Source organism: Apus apus, chromosome Z, assembly GCF_020740795.1.
Source record: "Apus apus isolate bApuApu2 chromosome Z, bApuApu2.pri.cur, whole genome shotgun sequence".
In the NCBI taxonomy this organism is placed as follows: Eukaryota; Metazoa; Chordata; class Aves; order Apodiformes; family Apodidae; genus Apus; species Apus apus.
The window spans coordinates 28851423-28872117 of record NC_067312.1 but is presented as its reverse complement, the minus strand read 5'-3'; the positions used below and the strand labels follow the sequence as shown (position 1 = coordinate 28872117).

At 36.0% G+C, this 20695-nt stretch overlaps 1 protein-coding gene across 5 annotated transcripts in view; it reads right to left on the bottom strand.

Annotated features, from left to right (window-relative positions):
* The window catches only part of SMARCA2 (SWI/SNF related, matrix associated, actin dependent regulator of chromatin, subfamily a, member 2), a 115829-nt gene that overhangs the window by 7598 nt on the left and 87536 nt on the right, over positions 1–20695 (bottom strand). For all 5 annotated transcript variants that reach the window (XM_051642075.1, XM_051642077.1, XM_051642076.1 and 2 more), the window contains one exon: positions 9740–9957. In XM_051642075.1, the coding sequence (XP_051498035.1) occupies positions 9740–9957 (218 nt within the window). The remainder of the gene's footprint in view (positions 1–9739; positions 9958–20695) is intronic.

The window sequence follows — 20695 nt, the reverse complement described above, 5'->3', positions numbered from 1 at the left end:
TCATCATCATTACAGGATCGTATGTGTAGGAAACTCTATGGAAGCAGGACCAGGATTTGAATCTGAATTCCACACTGGTTTGCAGAGTATAGTCTTATTCTTCTGTTTTGTTTTATAATTTTTTGCAAGCATCACTCCCATCACTATAAGTTTATCTTCTTGGTTTCTAGGAAGATCATTGCTTACTGCACTGAAAATCACTTCTGCCATTTGTACTTCTTCTGTCAGCTGAAATGAAGTTATGGTTTATCTAAAAAGCTGTCATACTCCAGAAACACACCCTATTACTTACAGGTGTTCAGAATTTCTAAGATTTCCAGATTTCCCATTGTTTGTCCTTTATCGATAGCTATTTCAACGCTTCCAAACTGAGGTCTGTGTTGTGTTTTGTTTTTTTGTTTGTTTGTTTATTTGGTTTTTTTAATCCTCCTATTAGTAGCTTCCCAAATAATACAGGGGAATCAGTCACCTGGAGAGGAAATGTGTTGATGGCACTTCAGAGCTTAGTTGTAACTTTTTCCTTGTGTCTGTATAATTTTTTCTCACAAAGTAGCAGGAAAGAGCTCTCCTAAGAGGAACTGTAACTCACTACACATAGCATTCATAAGGAATTCCTAGCCCACATTCACTTGCTTCCTTGTCTCGCATATACTCCAAAAAGGCCCTTTTTTCTCATTTGCATGTTCGTATCCTAACTCAGGGACACCAAATCTTTACAGGAGTTGGGAAAGAAGGCTGTCAAATACTGTGCTCCCCCTAAAATTCTCTCTTGCAGACACGCTGTACAGTAGCGTGGGATTTTATCAGGCACATTAAACTAATACTGAATCAAAGGTTAACGGAGGCAATTCTGTCATGGAACATTAGGATGATAAAAAGCAGAAAACAGCTCTGCCCTTTGTGAAAGTCATTAATGCCTTCTGTATGTCAGGCATTTCTTAATGCCCAAAATAGCATCTGAATTTGAGGAAACAAGTATTTTTCTTATGGACCAATGAACTAGTAGGAATAAACATAATTTCCTCATTTCTTAAGTAGCTCACCTAATCCAAGATGCCTCATTGTTCTCAGTTTAGTCTGGGGACACTGCTGTTCCTTACATATGCCTTGCATCAGAAAGGACAACAAATATAAGTGCTCTAATCACAGCTTGGCAATCAGTGACATTCAACCAATATTCTGGGCACGAAATGGCACCTCAAGTATTCTTCCATCCAGTGCAAACCTAGAAACCAAAAGTCCCTGTCTCATCCTGACCACAAATGTCTGACTTGCAGTAGCAGAATCTGTCCCCCTTGCCTGTCTAGCAGTAGCTGCCAGGCTGTCTCCTAGTTTACAGCAAGATTATGCCACATGCATGAACACACTTCTGGGTGCTGCTGCTGCTTGGTGAGACAAGGTGACGCACAGTGCATCACTGTAGGGGAAGGTGAGAGTGAAATCTATTTAGCCCACACAGCTTCTAGGGTAGACAGCCTGACAGATCACTTGCACCTCAAATTCCAGGAAATTACTATGAATTTCAAACAACAGATCTAATTTATTTGGGAAGCATCCTGTTACTAAAATAGAGGAAATAATAAAATTACCATAGTTATCATCCCAAGTCTTACTGTTTCTCTCCTGCCAGCAAATAATGAAACTCAGTCCACTGCACCAAAGAGACAAATCAATTACCTTCATACTTCTCCTGTCAAAGTGGGATGTGTTTATACTATGGATTTGAAGGCACCAGTCTTGTTAATGATCTATGTGAGTGACTATGTCACATCACAGAAAAGAACTTGTCTTCATCTCGAACTGCCCTCTCAAAGAGAAACTGGAGGCAGTACAAGGAAAAGCAATGGATTAAGTACACACTGCACAACTGACTCAATTTACATGTGTTTCTACTTTGCAAACAGAGGACTGTATTTTTTTTGTTAATAAAGAGAAGTGTTGAGCACTCACAGCTGCAACTGAGATCAATGAAGTTTGTTCTGAACCTATGGAACACTAAGTACTCTGAGAAATCAGATCTTTGGTGCCCAAATGGTGTCTTAAAATTCAAGTTTCTAATCCTCATTTCTAAGATGAGGATAGAATGTCGTGAAAAAAGTTATATATCTGCAAAACCTTCCGATTCCTTCTGAGCATCACAGAGGAGCCCAGGGGGAATCCAGCCATTCACTAAGTGATCATTGCCCACCTTGTACATGCAAGGCACTGGTCCTGTGGCAAAGCACAGAAAAGAGTGCACTGTTGTGCCATTACACAGCGTACTGTAACCTACCTTCCTAAGGGAACCATGTTAGGTTTTTACTTTTTTTTTCTGTTGTATCCTATTTTTCTGCATGCATGACTCACAAACTTAATAAAGTAATTAAATCAAATCAGTGCAATACACTGAGATATGATACAGATGTAAGATAACTCTTTAAAAATATTTAAAGTTGCTTTCAAAACTTTGTGCAGTATGAATCTGGATTTGCTATGCAGAAGGAATGAATTATCATTGCTGTGCTTTACACTTCATCAGCTTTCTTTTAACAGAAATATATATTTGAGAAAAATTAATAAACCACTAATGTTGGTGTTGCTTCAATTATGCTTCAGCCTAATAGCAAATAGAATTATTGAAGTAGAAGGGAAACAGCTACTAATAATCTAATTTTGATAAATTTTAAAACATGCATAGTGTATTTGTCTGATTAAAAAGCTCCTGATTATTATAGAGCTTTTTATCTCATGGCTATATATATTATCTTTTTCTCTCTTTTTATATAAATATACCCACCCCTATATTGTATTTTATATTAAAAATGGAACAGTAGTAAATTATTAAACAGTAATAACCTATTTTCAAGATATAAATCTAGCCAACTGTGATTTGTTCGCACACTCTATTAAACTAAGAATGCCACAGAAAACCTTCAAGCTTTTGCTTGGTATAATTAATTACTGAGAATCATTTAAGGCTCTGAAAGAAGAAGCATTAAGAGCACGAAATATGCAACAGACACAAGACTAGTGCCTGGCTTTGCCTGCACAGATCAATAAAAGCTTATTCTGTTTTATCATTTTTATAGAACCTCCTCTCACAAAGAAATATTATCTTCTGCTCCCTTTGTATGTGCACATCTATACTGTAAATTAATGTGATCTTTTCTTACATAATCTCAAATGACTGTATTGCGGATCCAACAGCAGAAAATTAGCAATTATTAATGCAACTCTGATTTTAATCCCCGTCCCCACTTTTGTAATTAGAAAATAATAACCACAACTACCACATAAAAATCATGCGCAGTAAAAAAAAAAACACACTTATGGTTGCCTAGCAACTAGCAGGATACATGCTGAAGGGTAGAAGGATCAGAATAAATTAAAAGACCTGACTGAAAAAGAACTGTGACTGACAGTTCATTGCTAATGCATCAGCTCAACATGACAGTCCTATGCATTTTCACATAAAGAATACCTGCATGATATGCAAGTTAAAAACAATTAAGAAATACTCATTTTAAAAATACTTTTGCTTAGAAAAATATTTGTGCTCAACATTTCTGATTTTCTCTCATTTTTGCCAAGCTGCTTACAAGGTGCATAAAAGCATGTATTTCCAACCATGTAGTCAGTATTATTTTCAGTAGAATTAAATGTGGGAACAATTAGGCCTTATTTTATTTGTAAGAGGCTCCTTCTTGTCTTTGTTTCCCTGGCAGTCTGCTGTCAGAAGCAAGCCACCACTGACCTGCCAAAAGTGCTGCTACTATTCACACCCTTTCTCCTTTGGGATAAAAAGGAGAGGCAATTATGAATTTGAAACTGCAAGATGTTCTTGTATTTCTGGCAAATTTCACACTTTTAACAAATACTGAAATTCAATTTAGAGTGGATAGAATTAAGAGTCCTGCATGCTTGTCCTTAGCCAAAGGGCTCACAACCAAAACCATGGTGGGCAAATTACAGCTGTTCACCAAATGCAACTCACAAGGATGCTCTTTTAAAAGGTGTGTGTGTGAGAATTAAAAGACCTTACAGAGCAAGGGGCTTCCTCTGTATTTAACAACTTTCAACTGTAACCCAGCTACGTAAGGGGATGATTAAGTTTTGTTACATTTTTGTAATGGTTATTCCTTTTTGCAACTGACTGCAGTAATACCCGGTGGCCCTTATCCCATCATTAAATGAAAGTGGCTAAAAATACTTAGAAATGTAATTCCTGGTTTTCACATATGGCTATGTAAACCGTAACTTTGGCTTGACTATAAATAAGAATTATTTGCTTTGCATATTTGAATACTCAAGAGCACCAATTGGCATAATTAATTACTAGTTAGATTAGTACTGGCGAATTATATCACTCACCATTTTATAACAGTTAAAAACCGGCAACTTGAGAAAACAGCTGGAAATAGTGTGAATAAAATCCATTTCACAATCAGAGAAAAATTCCCCTTCCCTGAGCTATGTCCTGTCAAAATTAGAGTACTACAGATACAAATTTAAATGCTTTGACTTAATGACAGGGTGATCAAAATGATTAGCACCACTGAAAGGGCAAGCCTCTTGAGAAGCAGGAAACAGACTGGGCACAACAGCCCCACCCTCCAATTTTCTTATCAGCTTTTAAAAAATGTGGTCAACAGCCACCTGCTAGGGGGAGGAAGCAGCTTTGTGAGGATAACCTGTTCACTATGCAAGTCCTTAAATCTCAGGTTTTGCACTGCAACCAGGTACAAAGTTGTAAAAGCAACTAGATCTTCATTTAAGAAATAACTGCAACAAAATCCCAGATTAAAATGCATGGAAATGGAATCTGCAAAGACGGTGTGTATACTTTACATTGGAGAATAAGTACCAGCTGTGTAACTGGAAAGATATTTCCAGGTTCTTGGTTTTGTAAATCATATGTAAGCTTTTTAATCAAGGAACAAAGCCCAAATCTAGGTATTTCTGCCCCACTATTCCATAAGGAAAGGTTCCAGAACTCTTAGTTAGCAGTTTGAATTTATTAATAAATGTTGACACTCATATAACTTAGTGATCACCATCCTGTATTTTACAAAGTTCTACACATGCCCTGTCTTTATGCTTCCCTTCTTTCCAAGGTGAATTTACTGATAGTAATTATCTTCCCTTACTGTGTTTGGCTAAACAAACCAACCTGTTTCCTCTTACAAGAGTCTCCCATGCTACTATATCATTGAAATGTCTTAGTGTAAACTAATATTTCTTGAATGGAAAAGTATTCAAGTACGATATACAGCAACTGAGAAGCATTAATGGTGTCACCTGTATTGGCATACATAAGTATTTTCCTCATCCACACAGGCAACAGGGTCAGGGCCAGGCTCCTGTTTTCTTATGGCTGCACAATACTGATGGCTTCTAGTTAGCTTTGATAAATAATTTCTTTGCCCAGATCACTCTTCTTCTGCCAGTTCCACATCAGGAACTTTTGACTCAACTAGAAGTTTCCTAGTTTTTGTCTAGAAGTACCTTACCATGCACACTGAGGTACTGTATTTCACACCAGTTCTTGTACTTCATACTTAACTGTGTTCGGTCCTCCATGAATACTATCCCAGTACTGGTATTTTAAAACTTGTTATTTTGGCTAGGACACTCCTCTATTTTTAATGTGTATCATTAATATATTATGATACACGCTAATACTAATTCTTCAAGAACTTTTGTGGTATATTCTTTCCAGTTTAATACTTCTTTTTTTAATAGTGCCTTCACTTACACCTTAATCCTTGTTTACTCGTTAGATCTCCTCTTTCTTTCATATTAGTGTATAATTTTCCCACGACACCCTAACAAATGCTTTACCAAAATCACAGAATGGTGTGGGTTGGAAGGGAGATGGAGTTTTGAAGATAATCTGGTCGAACTTCCCTGCTGTGGGTGGGCAGGGACATCTTCCACTAGATCAGGTGACTAGAAGTCAGAGGATTGTGATTATCTTTTCTATCTCACTCTTGCTTCATTGCAGATTCATTCTCCATTCTAATCCCTTCTAGATCAAACATACATTAACTCAGCTTCACCTAGGATGGCAAAGCAGAATAGAAGAGAAAAAAAAAGGCTCTGGATCAGTAGTACTGCTCTGTCTTGATGGTACTGCTCTGTGTCTACAGCTAGCAACATGTTTTATGGTTTGATACTTAAAGCTGAGTTTGATACTTAAGAGCACAAATGCAGTTTAAAAAGGTAGCATTTTTACTTCTTAATGATTTGGAGTACTTACCCACAGTTGTTCAAACTCAGGTATGAGTTTGTTTCAAGATTAATACAGATAAAGATAGATAGATAGATAGATAGATAGATAGATAGATAGATAGATAGATAGATAGATAGATAGATAGACAGATAGATAGATAGAAAGAAAAATGCCTATCAACCTGAGGAAAAGCTTAAAGCATGTCAGCCAGTGCTGGAATCCAAAGCACAGCAGCCTACAAGGTAAATTCGAGAAGGACCTCAACAGCTCTCAACCAAAGGAGTCCATTCAGTCTGAACTGAACATTGCCGCAGTGCCTTACATCTCTGGACTTTTTCTCCTTTACTATTTTCGTTTGGCATGGGAGACAACCCAGGTACCAGAAACATAGGAAACTAATGCAGTTAGGCTGCCAGTCAAGTCAAATTTCAGCATAAACACATAAAAGTTTTCTTTTGTGCAATGTGTGCTCCTAGTTTTCCAGAAAGATCCAAAGAAACTTGGCTTGTAGCTGTAAATTGTTCTGTAAACTTACTGCTAATGGCATTTTTCATTAACATCAGTGTCATGTTGGGATGTGGGATGAAAATAAAAGGAATTAGGAGAGATGCTATACAGTACTGTGTAAAAGAGGAAAATCTAAAGAAAAAGCTTGAATTTGCACTAAGGACATAACAAATATAAGCAGTAATTTCACCTCAATGCTAACTTCCACTGTCTTCTATGCAGTTTCTTAGCTGGGGTTTGCAAGTAGCTGGGTAACTACCTCTGAATTTCCTTTTCAAAGAATCATATACTGCATTTACCTCTAATGTTGCTGACTTGTCTGTTTAATCTTATTTTGAACTTAATATACTAACTGTGCAGCTCAAATTTCAGTTTACTAGAGTTTATTACTTGTACTATTTAGCCTCTAGCTTTCCTTGACACAGGCAACACAGCCTATTTTGTTGGATGCTTTTCAAATAAGAAAGGATTGCACTTGTTCCCAAATGCCTACAATAGAACTCAAATACCAGATGATCTGGAAAGCATTTTGAGACTCCTTTCCTGCACAGACATTATACAGAATCCTCATGCAAAAGCAGCCAAATGGTACTCAAGATTTTTGTGGGAAGAATGTTTTTTAAAAAAGAAAGATTTTAACAAGAATAGTGGTTCTGTATTTACAAAGTGCCCTTCTCAAAAGTAAGAGGAAACAAAGTACACAGAGATTTATTAGTTTAGCAATGTATTCTCTTGATTTTTTTGCCTCCTGGCTTATTAAAACCTACTAAAGATTATAGAATTGTTTTTGACAAAGTAACTCAGGCCAAAGTCAGTAAGATTTTGGATGGTTATCACCCAACCAATTTCTGGGGCACAATCAGATCTCCATAGTCCAGATCAACCCTCTGGAATTTCATAAAGTAATGATGAAACATCTGTGGGCACTGAAAATTTAAGCTTAACAGAAAGATGATTTCAAGCATTCAAATACTAAATACATGAAACCCCTCTTTTTTCCCCAGATGAAGCTCATGGCCTACTTTTCTTCCAATTAACCTGTCCCTCTATACTTGCCCCAATTGCCTTCGAAGACAAAAGCCCAGAGCTGAACAAACATGAACCCCCAACAAAACCAAAGGGTTCCAATGCCTAAAACCCACTTAATTTTAAAGCTGCAAACCCTCAAAATCTTCATAGAACTCTGGAACAACCTTAGCCCCAAGGATTTAATATATTCATGTTTCCTGATACCTAAATTTGCAATTCTGTTCTGTCCCAACTTTAATAGGATTGGGTGACTTGATGCTAGCTCACAAAAAAAAAATAAAATCAGAATACAGGAATTTGGAACTCTTCTGCATAGCTCACTGCACTGAAGAGTTTGGTTTAACAGGCATTTTTAATTCCCCACAGAATGTAGCTCCATACACTTTTTAGAGTGGGAACCAATTCTGTCTTATACAAATACACTCTCTTGGTAGAGTGACTAGTATGCCTTGTCACAAAATAGCACAGTGGTTAAAGTGTTTGACAAGAGATCAGATATGAACTTCCTGGAGCACAAACAACAGGAAAAATCTTTAAACTTTCTCAGTAACTACTAGTTAACTATCAGTAACTGTTCCCTATGGGAGGCTAGTGGGAAGATCTTTGCTTGCTATTTTGAAAATAAGAAATAGACACCATCATCAGAAATGACTAGCTTCAGGAGAAGGCTCAAAGCCAGGGATCCAAAATGAAGAGATGCTTCCTTGCAGCCTTGACTGGAATACCTGAACTTTAAACACTTCTCCCTTCTCAGTTATTCTGTTAGCTGAGAGTCACAGCAAGCCATATACACTGAATTTAGTCATCTGACTTCCTGCTCATCATATTCGTTGCTGTAAATCCTGTTCTGATGCAATAAAATTTTCAATGTATTCTAGAGAGTGACCACAGATCATAGAATGCTTAAGTTCAAAAGTCAGACGCTAAAAAAAGTCAGCATCACATCTCTGTGTGCTTCACCAGATACTACCCAAGTCAATCTTGCACAGACAGACCTAGAACAGTAGCTGCAAAAACGGAAGTGCAACTTGCCATTTCAAGTCACAAACTGAAAGCTGTTTACATGCCAAAACTATACTGTTACACTTGTGTGGGTCACCTAATGCAAATACTTACTGATTTTCTGTGAATGCATTTAATATTAATTTAGCTTATACGTGTTCCGTATATGGTTTTAAGTAATTCAGTGTACAGCAAAGAAGGGATAAATACACCAAAAGACTTCACTGATTTTTGGCAAGTAGATGTAGAGTTAAAAAAACAACTTTCTCAAGTAAGTCTGGTTCAAAGATGCTTTTAACTAATCCTCTATTTCTTCCTCATGAAGCACAGACGATTTTTAATTTGATAACATGCAGAAGAGGTCTTCAAATGATATTTCAGATTAGAAACAGCATTTTTTCTTAAGGTCCAGCTATTTAGCATTTTCTTATACTGAAAATAGGAATTTCTTGACAAATACGCTTCCATCTCAGCTGTGGACAGCATAGTTATCCTTGATATTTTTACAGTTTTTCCTTTGGCAGCTCAGAGGCTCATGATATGAACCCTACATTTTTAGGGCAGTCTTTCTGGTCACACTGAGACCCATGTTAACTTTCACTTACAAATCTGTAGCCATGTATTTGAAAAGATTAATCTTAAAGCATATGCACTACTAAACCGAAGATACATTCTGTTCAAGCTAAATGTTCTTAAGTACACCTGCAGAGCAGAACTGACTTCATTGCTCAGCAGGAGCTCTATACCTACTTTTTGTATTTGTGTTTCAACAACTTCGTATCAGATGAATCTTGAAAAAACCCTTTACAAAGAGTGAGACTTACAGGGTCAGGCCCTACATGGAATTAGTCTTTAGGAATGCTGTGTCAGCAAACACTTCTCAAGACTGAAAACAAAAATGAAGCCATTAAAAATGTAGAGATAGATACCAACACAGAGGGCAAGAGCACATGCAACAGAGAAAAAGAGAAAGACCATCTTCAAGCTCACCTATCCTTGTAGTTTATCACAGTATCAATGATAGCATTCATTTGTTTTGTCAGTTTGGGTGGGTTGGGTGACAATTTTTCTGCAGGAGGTCTGCCCCTTCTTTTCTTTGCCTTCTCTACATCCTCCTTCCCAGAATCTTTTTCCACATTCCTTCGTCTCTTCCGTTTTTTAAGCCGGACTTCCTCTTCCATTTCTTCCAAATTTCCGTCTTCAATTGCCTGTCAACCATGGAATCAAGAAGTACTATTTTTAAACATTAAATACTGCAAAGGAAAATAACAAACTGTATTTAAAAAAACCCTCAACAACACAGAATGCGATAATTCAGCTCAAAATGTTGAACTTATTTATAAACAAGCAGTTTATGTATATGGACTACAACAATAAACTGAGTTACTGACAATTATTTGTCCTAAGAATTCTGTTATCATCTACTAAATTCCACACCTACTCACGGTTTCACACACAACAATGGCCTGTGGTACTATGTGAGTAAATGTACAAAAACCACTGATTTGTTCACATCAGTGACAGTTTTGGCTTATGTAGTTCCATGGAAAACAGACTTTGTTATCACATGGCTTCAAACAGGAGAGTCTAAACAGTGCTCAGCTCCCAAAGCCAGATCACACACAGTTCTTTGTGCACAAACAACTCTGAAATACTTTAGGCAGTAATGACTCAACCTCTTTTCAAATAGTTTAAGCAAATTCCAAATCACCTAAGCATTAAAACCATCTCTAAAAGTATAATTTTATTTTATAATAGCAACCAGCAGATACGCAGAAGCACTGACAGTACAGAGGTTTACTGTAAAAAGCACTCATAACACGGGATGCAAAAAAGAAACCCCAGAAATACCCCCCCATCACAAACAATTAACGCTATTTTCAATTACCTGGATGTATGCTTTTAACCAGACCCAGCAGCACTATGCAGAGGGATAAAAAAAAACACTACAAAAGAACAAAGTAGGCATAAAGGAAACCTGTTCACACACTGACTATCAGATCTGTGTGATAAAGCAAGAAACTGAACTTTTCTTGATTTTAGGAAAGCTAACAAAAGAAGAAAAATAAAAATACAACGACATAACAGACCTGAAATTAAAAATAAAGAAAGAAAACTCCCAGAAAAAAAAATAGCTTACGACTAGGCTTTCTGATTAATGCTTTCTGAGAACACAACTGATGTTGGTATTTGTCCCTTTTGCCTCTCAGTATTGCCTTGAGTACATACAAATGCTAATCTATCTTTTCTTGTAGCTGAAAGAGCTCTAATCATAAGGCAATTACCTTCATTTCTCCACAGCACCAAACATGGCTAATATTTATGATCATGTGAGCATAACAATCAATATAAAAAGAGTGATTACAGCTCAGACATAATTTTTCTCAATTGTGTACAACGTCTCTTGAAAAACGCTTTGTGAACAAAACCTGATGCACAACATAAAACAACCTGGCCTGTTAAAAACACCAGTGGGATTTTGAAATCTGTTTCCTATGCATCCTCCGATGTGCAAATCCACAGAACAAACATGAACGCAGAATCCTGAGGGACAGCCTGAAACTAGGCCTTAATAATCAAAAGACAATTTACATCATGCTTCCACAGCGTTCAGATAACCACTATGAAGGAGGCTTGAGATCTGATGAGTTAGGAAGAAAAAGGAAAAATAAAATCATCTGCACACAAATTCATTAATATTCATTTGTCTAAAGCAGGACACCCACTGTAAACCACTGCAGCTAATGAAGATTAAGAAAAGGAAATTTCTCTGCATATCTTGGAAGCTAGAAAAGTTAATAATAAATACAGCATGCAAGGCTGTCAACAGTTAATGTCATTGCTCTCCTTAAGCACTCATTGTACACTGAAATACGAAGAACACCGACTTTTGATGTGTTACACACCTACACATGCCTGTGATGTAGTTCTACTGAATCTTCAAGACGGCAATGAAAAAGGATATTTACCTTACCACTATCAGCAGGCCGGCTATCGGAAATCACAGTTAGTGGGGATAAAATTAACAAGCCAGCAAAGCAGCGAGCTGCTAGTCTCTTCATCAGCTGATCAGGAAAAAAAAAAGAGAGCTGGGGAAAGGCTATGTTTTCATATACAAGTAATTTTATTTTACGGAAAATTTAATACTGAAAGGATTGTGGCTACTCAAATCTGCTGTTTCATTCTACCTGCTACAAGGCCTGAAGCCTTCCAGCTTCAGCCTGCTTTAATATTGAAAACTGCTTATCATATTTCTCCCCTTATTATTTTAGGCATCCAAATCAGCTTTTTAGCTGAGCAGTTACTGATTCTTTTTAGCATTTTAATTATAATAGCACAATTAAGACAATTTCATTTATGACTTAAAAACTGAAAGTTGCATGCATTTTAAAGATGCATTTGTTATAGAAAATGTGTTCCTATTGCTCTGCAGTGAACAGATCAGGTTTTGGTTATTGAAACTGATTAAAAAATGATTCTGATTTACAAAAAATAAAAAAATAAAAAAACAAATCACCAAAACACTTTTAATTTTTTTTTTTAACTTCAGTAACATTTTGTTGTCTTTCAGAAAACTGGTATTCTTTTATCTAAAATACATTTATATTTTTGTTTGCTTGACAAAATTTGTACCAGCAAAAAATTAACAGTGGTGCTGTCATCACAGAGCTTACTAAGATCTCATCTTAGAATTCTTGCTTCGAGCAGGTAATATTTTGGAAAAAAAATCAGGACAAAGAGAAAAGACTAAATTAAAAAAAAAAAAAAAATATATATATATATTACATACAGCAATGCAGTAAAGACAAAAAATAAAAATAAACCCTAAGTAAACTACCATATACTCTTGCACTCTTAAAATTAGTGAGTAGCAGATACCAAAATAATTCTTAGCATACTACAGATCTGCAAACAAATATTAAACTGTCTACTTAGCTAGTCATGTATCAATTACTATACTTTGCTTTCAAAATTTATATGCATGAATGTAAACTTGAACAGTTTTCCTTAAGACTACACGGTGCCACATGCCACAATCACCATCAGAAATATTAATGCTCTTTGCGTATGTCTACACATAATGCATATCTGTATGAGCAACAAAATACTCATTAGACTAATTCATCTGACTGACCTCTTTGTTAAAAAACCTTATTGTTCTAGGGCACAAGTGCCATACTGGAGACAATGCTCTTCCAAACCTTTACCAGCATAATCATGATAGATATCTCCAGTAACTTGACAGATGATGGCCCATGCTAGAGTGCAAGCTAGCACAGACCTCTCCCATGCTCAAATGCTTTTGGATAAGGGAGGTGAACGGCAAGGGAGTAAAGGAAAATCGTACAGAAAATTTTAACACTTTCCTTCCCTTAAGGCAACAGGCTGAAAGTGTACAATAAAGTTTGGAGATTTCATTCTTTGAAAGAAACTTGTGAAAATGTAATGTCAATTTTTGCAAAGGGTTGGGCAACTCATGAGAGGAAGACATCCTAGTGGAAGTTTGAGGACCCAATGTTAAATCCAGCACTGACAAAATCTTCCTGCTTTTCTCAATCTTATTTTTGTATCCTGCTCCATGTAAATAAAACATTTTTCCAAGGTAAAGAGCTAAGAGCACATGGGCTTCTCAGCGCCTCAGGATTTTAAGAAAGAGCATACCGATCATGGATTAAAGAAACTAAGCTACCTTCCTTCAAAAAGAGGCACAACCCATCCCCCAAAAAAAACCCCAACCAAGCAACACAACAAAATACCAGCACCACAATACAAATAACCCAAACCAAAACAATTAAAAAAGCCCCAAACAAACAATAATAACAAACAAAAGTCCCCAAACAATTCACCCAAATGTGGAACTTTCAGCAGACTGTAGAAATTACTTCTGAGACAGCTGGACTTCCTACTGCTGCTTGCAATTGTATTTTCCTCTTCATAAAGGAAAACAAGTGTTTTGAGGTGGAAGTATTCTTAGTGGATATGACTCTACCAGTACCAGGGAAACAAAATCAAATGGAAACTGTTTTGTTTCTCCATTGAAGAGCAGACATTGTGGATGTCCTGCTTCTTCTTGATAGCATGACGCAGCACCATGACTGAACAGCTTTTCAGATGAGAATTATGGACAAGCACAAAGAGCTACAGCTCTGTGTTTCATTTCAAAAGACCCTTCTGCAAGTCACCAATTGTGTTATTCTTACAATAGTTTTAGATTTATTTTATGTGAATCAGTCTAACTCAAGTTTGATCACAGGGAATCAATGGGGGAGATAACTATTTGTTATTATTGTTAGCAGTTACGAGAAAGTTAAGGCATAGAGAAAGCTATGGCTTCTACATACATTCAAAGAAACTACACAAGAAAAGCAGTAGGGAGCCATGTAGTAAATCTATTAGAATAAAATGCTGCAAATATCCTCAGATTAAGCAGGAAATGGGCACAGAAGACAAGAGCTTTTCCTGCAGCACTCTCTGATTTTATCTTAACAAAATAAACATTATGATAGCTTGCCCCCTTCCCTTTAGACATCAATGCCTTGTGTCTCTCCAACATGCAAAGTCAGAAGAGAACTCTTGTGACTAGCACTACTATGTGAACAGATCTCTAGCATGCTAATCCAACTCTTGTTTTTCTATTAAAAACACATAAAACACTGGTGAACAGAGAAAAAAAAAAAGTCAGCTTCCCAATTCCCTAGACATTAATATTAACCCAATTATGCAGTGTTTCCAAATGAATGAGTTTTTCCAGGAATGAGAAGTAACTTACCTGGCCACTGTACTACCAGTTAATGGCACTAAACTTAAGGGCTGTTAAGCACTTAAAACCAAAAAACATGTCAGTAATGCAGTAATGAACAACAGATGACTACTTTGCAAAAATTAAGTTCCCATTTACCAATTTGGAAGAGAATAAAGAAGTAAAAGAAGCCTACAGAAGGCTAATAACAAACATTGAAAATACTAAAATGTCCTCCACCTGCCCATACCAATTTCTCCTATAAGCATAATCCTTTAAGTCCTGTACTGATATTCCAAGAAAAACTTCACTTCCCCTCTCCCCCCCCACCCCATCTTGCTCTATTTTGAAACCTGTTTATATTACACTTTTGTTCTCAGATTTTATAAGACAACTGATGAAAACTTCAACTTCCCAACTTGAAGTTCATCTTCTCTAAAAGATCTTTTCAAAATCCATTCTCCTGCATAGTTTCTCAACACTGAAATTCCTGATGTCTGGGACAGTTTCTAATTTCCACACACTGAAATTATTTCTTAGCTCTCTAGAGTAAGTTACTTTATATTGTAACTAATTATCTCTTGCTATGCTACAGCATAGAGCTCAGTATACTCCAGATAAAGGCCATGCCGAACACCTTTAATGCCTGACAATTAGATGAAAGGGCATAAGAAACTCTATCAAAAGTGCAATGACCAAATATTTGAACGTAATAATGACTGATGAAGGGTTAGTTTAACTGTGTTTGCTCTCCTTTCCGGATAGTATTGCACAACTGATTTACCAGACCAGTTTTGGGGGGATTTAACTGAGTATGGAGTAAAAGCTGCCAAAGGCAAACAATTACTGGGTACATAGTTTTTCCTCGCTTTCACTGCTGACTCATTCTCCTCCACATATGGAATATTCCAAAAAGTTTCCACCCAGCACTTAATTGGAAACTAAAGTATTGTTTTCCTTAAAAAAGCAAGCAAAATGCTATTGCAAAACCCTATAAACTTGAAATAAATGGTCTCCTCAGATATGCTGAACTTCCATAAAAAAAAGGAAATCGAGTCTTCAGCCATATGCTCATCAGTCAGGGTCTGTATCTTTTAATTGCTGAAACTTGCTTCTTTTGAGAAGTGGGAGAAGACGGATTGTTTTCTAGTTTGCATTTGAAAACTATTAATACCTACTTAATTATTTGCAATGAAACTCCAAATTACTATTTTTCATTAGTCATTACAAAAAAAATTAATGCAAATTATACATTGTTGTTCCTTGCATTTTGTTTTAAAGACTGACGAAAAAAAGACCTGATGGAACCATGCAAGAACATACTCATCTTTAAAAAGAAATGGTTTCAGCAAACGCAACAGAGAAAAAGCAACCAAAGCAAAAAAAAAAAAACACAAAAAAAAAACAAAAAAAAGAAAAATACAGCTATTTAAAATATTGGAAGGCTCAAAGCTTTTATATTCAGTGTTGTTTTCCTTCTGGTCTGACAAAGTATTTCAGATAAAATACCCTAATATTTAATCATAATGTGAAATATCTTAATGCTTAAGCTTAATCTTTAGTGTGACAATTACTACGTAAAGCATCACACAGATCCAGACCTGCTAAACTTGCTCCAAGTTACGGCAACCTACATTGTAAAGGGCATAAATTACCTTCTGTCCGAAAGTGAAACATGGTTAAAAAGTATATAATTAATCTCATTCCTCCCTCCCCCAAAGAGCAAAAAACTTAAAATGGAACCACTTAAACTGATTTTGAACCTGTGAGCTTTAAATTAACTTTGGGGAAAGGCAGCAGAGACCACAGTAACTACTACTAATACAAGGACCAACAGCCTGCTCAGAAAGTGAAAGGAAAGTGCACCATTATGGGGAAGGAAGCAGGTGGTGAAAAGGAAACACTGTATCATCTGGACTACACAGAGGCTTTGCTTAACAGATCAGAGCACTGAGAAAGTAATACTCCCTGCATTACGACTTGAATGTGGAAATACCAAAATCACCACTATTCTGTGGTCTACAGCTACACAGCCACACTCTTTGAAGACCTACAGAACTAGCTCCCATTGTCTTCTGCAGTTTTCGAAAGTGAAAAAAAAAAATTCCAAACAAATTATATACCAGAAACTACTGATATCAACCTCTTTACTCCTTATCACTGAACTCTTTTATTGTGGAGGGGTTTTTTTGTTTATTTCTTCCCCAAATCTTCTTTTCTTTTTAGAAACCTGAATCATCTGCTGAACAGCTCCTGTCACTTAGAGTACTTGCTTATTTCTAAACAGAGAAAAAGCTCTCACATTCAAGATTGGAGGACAATGTATATTGGATTTCTGAAATACTGTGCATAAAAGTTGCCAGATGATGAACAAACATTCTAAAAGGGATGCTATAATAGCAATTCTGAACTAGATGGTGTCCTGTGTCCTTCAGAATACCTTCAGAACCTTACAGCATATTGATGACTTGAAGAGTAAATATTGTTAACATATTGGCATTGGAAACGGTTGTAGGTATCTTTGGAAGTATAATTAGAAGTAAAATTTACACATGGAATGAGATGTAACTAGCTTAAGAAAACCAAAGTAAGGCTACCACTTAAAAAAAATCTCCAAGCAAATTTTTTTTGGGATAAATAATCATCTTTACAGACTCAAAGTAGTAAAGGAATATACTTAATGTAACCAAAGCTATCTTCCAAGGCTGATTTAGCTGAATCAGTTTTACTTTGCAATTGTAACTTCAAATAACTAAATGACAACAAAACAGGAAATAACTATGAATAAGCGATGGCGGGTTTTTTAAGCGACTATTGTATCAATTTTTCTATACATACTTGCTTTTTAAATGGTCTAGAGAAAATTATCAATTATTTAATCTGTGTACCTGAAGACGATATTCAGCTGATATAACTGAGATGCATAAAACTGAAATTTACTTTTGTACATTAGCTGTTGTCTACAAGACTTATAAATAACTCTGTTTAAGTTGGTACACTTTTTCTTCTGTACAGAAGGTCTGGATTTCTTAACGATTCCTTGCCAAAAAGTGAACCAAATCAAAAACCAAAAACGAAGATTTATAAGATCCTCATGACAAGCTTGATGAGGACAGCAAAAATCCAGGGTTTTCTGATGACTGCAGGTGTCAAATGCTAGCTGATGTAAAATGGATGAGCAGGAAATCCAAGAAAACCTCTGACAGAAACTCAAGTAAGAAGCACTTTATTTCACACTAATCACAGAAAGGTCCTGTTTATGAAAGAAGGCTCTGAGTGCCAACAAGTCTTCCTCGGTACCTGCTGCAGTCTTTGAATGATCTATTATATGCAATTTTCAACAGCACAGAAAAAGATACACATTTCCTGGTTTCAGATTCACAAGTAATCCATCTTGAAGTAAAACCAAATATGAGAGAGATGCCTCATTTTTTACCCATGATTTTGGTCAGCATGATGGAATATGTTTGCTGCATGGATAGGATGCTGGAGCATTTGGTGACCGTTTTCTTTTTCTGTGAGGAAGAGTGTACGGGGAAGGTTTTCTTCCTTTTATCAGCATTTTTCTCCCCAACTTGACCAGAATTCTGACACAGGAAAGCCTGCTTCAGCAGTGTAAAGGACAGTAGACTGACAAAGGCATTGTGAGATAGTTAGTACTCCTGTTACGCTTTTTTTCTTAACCAAGTACATTATCTTCCCAAGGAGAGAGGGCAAGGAAAATAAATTACATGAGAAAATTCCTTTTCTGATGGGTGTCAGGGGAGGTGTGGGACATTATTTTCCTCATTTTTTAATAATTCTTTTAAAGTAGCAAACATGGAATTTAGTCAACAGCGTTAACCCTTTTCTGTTCTCAACCAGGAGAGGTTCTATTTTCCTTTGCATCTCACAGTTTAAAAGGAAAATAAAATTAAGGTAATGATGGCGTAATTTATACTGTGGATTTCCAGATCTTCCTCCTTTGATCTAAAAAAAAATGTTTTACTGGAGAGGTATATAATTCTATTGATGTTCTGAGTTAATTTTTTCTTCCATTTTTAATGATTTGTGAAAACAGTTGATTAATAAGTTTAGAACTTACAAACCAAGTTTAAGACAATTCAGTATTTTTTCTGGTTACAACTACACTGCTTCCACTCACAGAGAAAAGCTGCAGAGCAAGAAGAAACAAGCTGCAGTGGAGCCATGAAGATACTCAGTGATAAAAGAGTAGATCCCAACTCAAGGAAAAACAGGAATTCTACAACACTCCAAGGATTTAGTGTCTCTCAGTCAGATCAGACATTGTTTATTTTACAAGGAAGATCATGAACACAAAAAAACAATCAGAAACACATGTTTATATGACCACTAATATTTATGTATGATGGACAAGGGAGATTGTGAATACTAAACCCAATCAGAAACACATTTACATATGATCACTAATAAACAGTCAGGTAGGATGGCTGCTGTTTACCTAGTTTTTCACAAAATAATATTCCAGTTACCAAAGTTTCTTAGTTTCATCCTATCTTAATTTATCTTTTTTCCCTTGAATAGTAGCACTTTTTTATGGACCTTATATTCTTCTCTTGTGTAAAAAGGTAGGAAAACTTTACTTTGTAATGTTACATGACCTGAACTCTGGAAGTGTGTCTTATTTTGCAGCTTATGATACTAAGAACTAAACACTCTCACATTTGATTTTGTTCTTTATGAAAAAAATGTCAAAGTTCAGTCCTTCCATATGGGAATTAATTGATTATTTACTAATTTATTTAAAAAAATATTCCAGGACTTAGCTTTTTCTTCATTCAAAGAGCATTGCCTCCCTTTTCTTCTGAGACCCTGCTAATTAAATCTGAAGGACATATGGTGTAACAACAGGGTTTATACCCTCACCCTATCAGTCCTTTGGAAAGAAACTGCAGTCTTGCCTCTTTCGGGGACCATGCTTTCTTCCGGTGTAACTTGCTAACATTAGCAGTGACAGTTATCTTTTCTGTGGTAAAAATAAATTTGACAATTATAAGCACTGGATAAAAGGGAAGTAGAAGGACCAAATCTTGTGCAGTACACCCAAGAGCAGGATACCATATTCTACTAAAATTTCCCTATGAATAACAAGTCACCTTTCCTTCCACTATGGAAACAACACAGCTGAGGATTGTTAACACAAAGGGATGATTAACAGATTTCCCGTGTGAAATCACCCATTTGCAGCCAAATTTCTAGCTTTAGAATAAGTGACTTTGGCTGTCAAATGAACAAATGCCCAGCGATGCCTTCTAATTGCTCAGAAAAAAAATAGAAGTGTTTTCTCTGTTTTTGATCATCAGACTAACAAGACTTCTATTTTACAGGTAAGCACAAATTTTATACATGCCTTGAGACTCTACCCTTCTTAATAATGAAATATGAGAAGCTTATAGTACAAAGCTTAAACCTGTGATTTTATGCATGTCAAAGTAAATTCAGATTCTGCCAACAGTCACACGACTAAGTACTTTCTTTCACATGCTCTCCTTCTCCATTATATTTAAGCATATTCACTCAGACACTTTTCATTCCAAGTTTAAAATATGGAAGATAACCAAATGGGAGCAAAATGGAGAAAATAAATTCAAAACAAACAAGGTATCCTGCTTAAAACAAATACAGTGAAAAAAAACCAAAACCCAACCTTTCAGAAACTATTATTGTTGCATTATTTTCCAATGGATGCTCATTAGAAAATATCTTGTATCTGCTTATACACAGAAAACCATTTAACGATTTTTCCAATAGAATGGGTTATAGAGATCTGTCACTACTAATGCAGGTAGTCTGAGGCTATTAAGAATGGGAAGCATGCAATGTTAAGAGAATATGATGTAAGAAAACATAACAAGAGATCAGCCTACTCACTTTATATGATGACAGAAGAAAAAAATTACTCAAAGAAACAGACTGTGTTTAAAGAAAAAAACAGTATGAGGTAGCCCTTTAAGACAATTCCAATCCAGTTTTTTAATAACTTCACAGAATTTGAAAGAAGATAGAGTGAAATGAAGTCAACTTTCAACAACTTGCTGATAAAAGCTAAGTTGTATGTATCTTTTATGTATTTCATACTTAAGCAGTATTTTGTGAGGCTAACTTCTAGCAATGATGAAGTGAGTTCAATATTTTCAGGATGCTTCTAGAGCTGCAGTTTTCAGACTGACAGGACTTACTGTACA